The sequence below is a fragment of the Mesocricetus auratus genome, unplaced genomic scaffold (genome assembly GCF_017639785.1).
Source record: "Mesocricetus auratus isolate SY011 unplaced genomic scaffold, BCM_Maur_2.0 Super-Scaffold_100015, whole genome shotgun sequence".
NCBI lineage: Eukaryota > Metazoa > Chordata > Mammalia > Rodentia > Cricetidae > Mesocricetus > Mesocricetus auratus.
In genome coordinates, this window is record NW_024429198.1 from 13,465,542 (window position 1) to 13,471,315 (window position 5,774).

The following is a 5,774-nucleotide window of genomic DNA, read 5'->3' on the forward strand; positions in this document are numbered from 1 at the left end:
CCGGACCCAATAGTAACATTTGTACATTAATGGCCCTTAGGTCATGCAACAAGCGCGATTTTCCCGATTTCTTTTTGATAACAAAAATCGGAGTATTCCAAGGCGAAGTGGATGGTTCTATATGACCAAGGCAAAGCTGTTCTGTAATTATTTTCATGATGGCATTCAGTTTCTCGGAGGTTAATGGCCACTGAGGAACCCATACCGGGTCCTCCGTCTTCCATGGTATGGGTCGTGCTGCCTCAGTGGCGCTCAAGAAAAAACCCAAGCCCGTTTTACCTTCATGAGGTCGGGGTGATATAGGGCGGGGATTGCCTTGCTCAAGATGTCCCAAGCCCCGGCCTTCTTGAAACCCCATCTTTTCCATCATGTTCCTAACTGAGGGCAAATAATTATTGGTTAAGGTAAGGCCCATTTCTGTTAGGATGTCTCTACCCCATAAATTAACTGATAAGGGTAAGACATAGGGGGTAAATTGGCCTCTCAGTCCTTCTGAGGATTCCCATGTTAGGGCACTAGAGCTGATGTCAGGGCTGGATTGATATCCCAGCCCCTGTAGAGAATGAGAGGACTGTGTGACCGCCCAACTTTTTGGCCACCAATGTGTTGAAATAATACTTTTGTCAGCCCCTGTATCCAAAATGCCCTCAAAACTTTTGCCATTAATTCTAAGAGTTAACTTAGGCCTTGTATTTAGTGCCACAGTTAAATAGGCCGAGTCCGTCCCTGTGGATCCCATGGGACCTTTTATATCTTGTGAAATTTGATCTTTTGCTGGAAGCAATACAAGCTGAGCTATCCTATCCCCCTTATGGATGGAGAAAACACCTTGGGGGCTGGAACAAAGAATTTGAATATCTGGAATATGGTGGTTATCAATTATTCCAGGATGTACAATTAGTCCCTGCGCAGTAAGGGCACCACGGCCTATTATAAGTCCTATCATACCATCAGTCAATGGGGGATGCAAAGGTGCCGCAGGCACTGGATGGACCCCCATATGTGGCATTAGTAGGACTGAGGTGGCGGCACGCAAGTCCATCCTGACGTCTCTTGTGGAGTCGTCTCCTCCTCGGAACTGGCCTTGGCAAACTGAGTCCCGTATCTTTGCGGGCCCCGGGATCGGGGGCCCACCTGGCCGTTTTTTGGCTCTTGGTCAGCTGTACCTGGTTTACGGGGGGGGAAGGAGATTGCCCTTAAGGTCTCTTATGGATCTGCATTGGCTTGCCTTATGGTAGCCTTTCCCACATCTGGCACAGATAGTATCCTGACCCTTTTTTAGAGCTCGACATTCTTTTTTTAGGTGCCCTGGCTTTCCACAATTAAAACAGAGCCTCCGATCCTTGAAGCCCGTCGGCTTTCTTTGTGATTGAAGAATGGCAGCCGCCAAGCCTGCATTAGTAAGCGGTCCTCCGAGTTCTCTGCATACCCTGAGCCAATCATCCAAACCTTTTCCTTTCCTAGGGGCAATTGCTGTTTTACATTCTTGTGTAGCCTGCTCGAAGATGAGCTGTTCTATCAACGGCTTAACCTGCTCTGTATCTCCAAAAATTCTTCCTGCCGCTTCCGTCATCCTTGCCACAAAATCGGAAAATGGCTCCTGAGGTTGTTGTATAATCTTGGTAAGTTGTCCACCTGCCTTCTCTTTCTGCGTAAGTGACTTCCATGCCCTAATTACCAGGGTGGCTATTTGAGCATATGCGCCCCAAGGGTAATTAATTTGGTTCACAGCATAGACTCCTTGTCCTGTAAGCAGATCGAAATTCCATTCTCTCTGCTCTGGGGTGAGTGCTATGGCGTTAGCCCTCGCCTGTGACTGGGCAGCCTCATGCCATAATGCTCTCCATTCCATATATTGCCCCATATTTGGTAATACTGCCTTCACCACCATCTGCCAATCGGCAGGAGTTAGGGGATCCAAGGCAAGCCTTTCTATCTGCATAATAGTAAAGTTGGCATTAGGTCCATAATTACGAACCGATTCTGCCAATTCTTTTATCTGTTTATACTCAACCGGAGTATGTACCCGCCCTCCATTCTCTACTTCGAAAACGGGGAAGGTGAGATGGACCTTTCTTCTAATTTTTTCAGGTAAAAAGGAGAAACTATGTAAATGCCCTTCATAAGGGGGGGGAGAGAGCGGCATAGGCGGAGCAGATGGAGTTGCTATCGCTTTTGCTGAGGCCTTGCCCTTGGGTAGCAGTTTAGAGAAAAACTCCCCATCCGGGTGATATCTCTCCGCCTCGTACTTTGTAGCCTCTTCTTCTAGTTCTGTCTCATCTCCAGGGCCTAGAGAGTCTTGTTCGGAATCAGAAGACTCAGAACTGGCGGAGCTGCCGAGGTTCAGTGCCTCCAGTTCTTTAAAAGGATACATTTGACCTGTCCCTTTAGTGGAAAGGCCAGGAAGGGCATCTGGTTTTGCTATAATGTTCTCTCCTAAAACAGGAGGGCTCTTTTTCTTAGTTTTTCTTTTGTATACCTCCGTTTTCTCGTGCGCGCCTGACCTCTCACTACGTTCGGTTTCTGACATGCTATCCTGGGTTACCTCGAGAATGGCCTGACCCTCTACAACGGCCGCCTGGCAAGCTTCATCCTCAATACAGTTCTTCACTAGTTTCCATACTGCCTTGGTCCCTATCCTTAGGTCTCTTTGCTGCTCTAGGTGTCGATCAAGATCCCTCCCCAACTTATTCCATGATGCCAGGGTGAGAGAGCCAGAAAGGGCATACCAGGGTGCCACACGATCGACCTCCTTGACAAAGCTCCGTAACGTCTTTCTGTCAACCTTGATATTCCTCTGCTTTAATACAGTCTCCAAGGTAGTTAATATGGATTGAGAGGACCCCATGGTGGCTGCAGCTTATCTACGTCTGACTAATCACCACCGTTACCAATGGTACAGATGACCGCGGCTTATCTACGTCCGTCTTACAGCAAATGGGGAAAAACGAAAGCAAAGGACAGAAGAGACTGTTCAGGCCCCTTAATCTACAGGAGGCTTAGGTGACCAGTATAAAGAAGACAAGAACAATACCAAGGAGGACGATTGCTTCAGGCAAACCCTCCCAAGGCGGAGACAACCCCAGACCAAAGTCCCAGATCAGCATACCTCTCCGAACTTACCTGCCTGCAGTTCTGAATCCTCCTCGTTTCCAAGGGGTCTTCGATGGTGCGGACGATGGCTTGGTCAGTTTCCCGGGTTTCGGCACCAGTTGTCCCGCGCTCTATCTCGCCCGCAAGAATGACGCGGCACACGATCAGGATCCTTCTGCAGTAAGCTTTATTGCTCCTGAGAGGAGGAGCATAAGCTATCACAAAGCGAAGACCCCACGCCCTAACGGGACTCTCCTTATATAGAGAGTTTCTCTCGCCTCGGACGTGGCAGTTAATTACTGGTCCAATTATGTCACCCGAGGTGACGTAAGGCACAGGCACCCCCGGCCTCGTGGGCAGGGAGCTCCTGCTCATGCGCAGCAGGGTTGTCATTGCAACTGTCAGGCGGATGTCAGCGCCATCTCGCCATGGCGTGGTTCCAGGGCAGCGCCCAACAGGTATGGAGTAGTAGGAAGTTTGAGTCAAGATAAGAATAGAGGAGAGATGGATGAGAGATTGAGTCATTATAGGCTTTAGGAGACATCTGACACTAGTGAGATCTCCAGAGATCTACGAGGATGACACCAAATGGAAAACTAAGCAATAGTGGGGAGACTACATTAATAGCCCCTCCTTGATGGTAAGGATGATGACTGCCTTATATGCCATCCTAGAACCTTCATCCAGTGAATGATGGTAGCAGAGACAGATATGCACAGCTAAACACTGAACTGAACTCCTGGAACCCAGTGACAGAGATGGAGGAGTGATGAGCAATGGGGTCAAGACTGTGCTGGTGAAACCCAAAAAGACAGCTGACCAGACAAGGGGGAGCTCTTGAATCCCAGACTGATGGCTGAGAGGCCAACATGGGACTGATCCAGACTCCATGAATATAGTGTCAGTGAGGAGGCCACAGAAATTTCTGGGGCCTTGAGTAGTAGATCAGTGTTTACCATGGCATATGAATGAACTTTGGGAGGCCATTCCAAATAGAGGGATGCTCTCTCTCAGCCTGGACACATGGGGAAGGGCCTAGGTCCTGCCCTGGGTGAAATTACAGACTCTGGAGATTCCCCCAAGGAGGGCCTCACCCTCCCTGGGGAATGACGGGGGCATTGAGTGAGGGGCTGGGAGGGCTTGTCGAGGGTCAAGGGAAGAGGGAAAGGAGAGGGAGCTGGGATTGACATGTGAAGCATTCATGTTTCTAATTTAAATAAAAACATATATTGAGGAAAAATTGTGTAAATGCATAGAATTCAAAAAGTAAATATGTTCATAAACTGGTTACAAACAGTTTCCTCATCACTGTACCGAGTATTGTTTGTTTGTTTCTATTGATTCTAACATAATTTAACTAGAGTAAACAATCAATAATTTTAACTAACTTTTATACTTCATTTATTTATTATTTACTCATGTGTTTATTAAGGCTTGAATAAGAACAGAAAGTTAACTAAGATGCTCATGCATAATAATGAGGTCAGTATTGGAATAATAGACTTCCAGATTGAGGATGTAAACTTAAATGCTATTTTAATCATAGATTTTTATTTTAATAGCTTATAATTGTGGTTTTCTGAGCATGTGTCTCTAAAATAATATAAGAAAAAATGAGATATCTCAGTCTCTTTCCACATAAATAACTGAATGATAAATCTGATCTATACATTGATATAATACTCTTGGAAATAATAAATACACTTTAAATAATTAACCGATGCAATATTTGTTCAAGGAAATGTTTTAAAGCATTTAACCATCCTTCCAATGCCACATAATTAGTATCATATAAGGTGCCATGGACCAACCCAGCTGGGTATGGGGGTCCCTGGGATGAGGGTTCTCGAAGACAAGATGGGTTAGAATTCGGCAGTGACAAACAGAAATAAGCACAGAGCCAGTTTGAATCTGAGTGTATTTTGCAGTTTTCAAGCAAGGCTTTTTATAATGAAAACAATTATCATATCAAGGCGTGTGTGCAGTGAAGCAATACCCAAATGACATCATTATTATTGGCCCAAACACACAACTTATCCAACAATAGTTCAGAAAATCATTCAGGGCTGATTGCAGCTAACCATTGGTTTCTAAGATTAGGTTAATAAATTTTTATGGTCAGTTATGGCTTAGCATCTATTACCTAGTTCAGAATTATTTGATATCTGTTACCTAGTTTTTGTGAGTCTTTAAAATACTGAGATATTTTGATTTTTCTTATTACAAAGCTTTCTTGCCAGGTGTTGGTTGCACATGCCTTTAATCCCAGTACTCAGGAGGCAGAGGTAGTCAGACAGCTTCCAAAACAGTACAGAAAACCGTGTCTCGAAAACAAAACAAAAAGCTTTTTTTTAGCCAAACATTAAAACTAATCTTGATCACACATGTACAGCCATATGAAATTTTATTGTTGAAAATTTTTTATCAATACTATTACTATTTACTTATGTGAATGCATGAATGATTCAAAAAGCATTGGTTTTCCTGGAGACTAGGTCATGGTCAGTGGCCTTGTCTCAGGGGCCAGTTCTCAATTTATATCTTTTTTTTAAGATGTCAGTCTAGGCTTTTAGGAACATTTAGTTAATATGAGAAAAAAAGAGAAGAACAGAAATTGACTTGAGAACTACGGCTCAATATTTTTCTCAGGCTGAGAGTTCCACAACTGTTTCCAGGAGTCC

The 5,774-nt window shown here is 44.8% G+C and overlaps 1 protein-coding gene across 1 annotated transcript; it reads right to left on the bottom strand.

The window, feature by feature from the left end:
* Positions 1 to 1,171: 1,171 nt before the first annotated feature.
* LOC121144353 (igE-binding protein-like) lies at positions 1,172 to 2,848 on the bottom strand. The gene is made up of 2 exons (XM_040757897.1): positions 2,515 to 2,848; positions 1,172 to 2,358 (listed from the first exon to the last, which is right to left on the bottom strand). The coding sequence occupies exons 1-2, from the start codon at positions 2,846 to 2,848 to the stop codon at positions 1,172 to 1,174; spliced, it is 1,521 nt and encodes a 506-aa protein (XP_040613831.1).
* Positions 2,849 to 5,774: the final 2,926 nt, after the last annotated feature.

Coding starts and splice junctions, on each gene's coding strand:
- LOC121144353 (XM_040757897.1), bottom strand. CDS start 2,848: ATGGGGTCCTCTCAATCCATATTAACTACCTTGGAGACTGTATTAAAG. Junction 2,359..2,514: donor TAGCATGTCAGAAACCGAAC/GTAGTGAGAGGT, acceptor ATCCTTTTAAAG/AACTGGAGGCACTGAACCTC.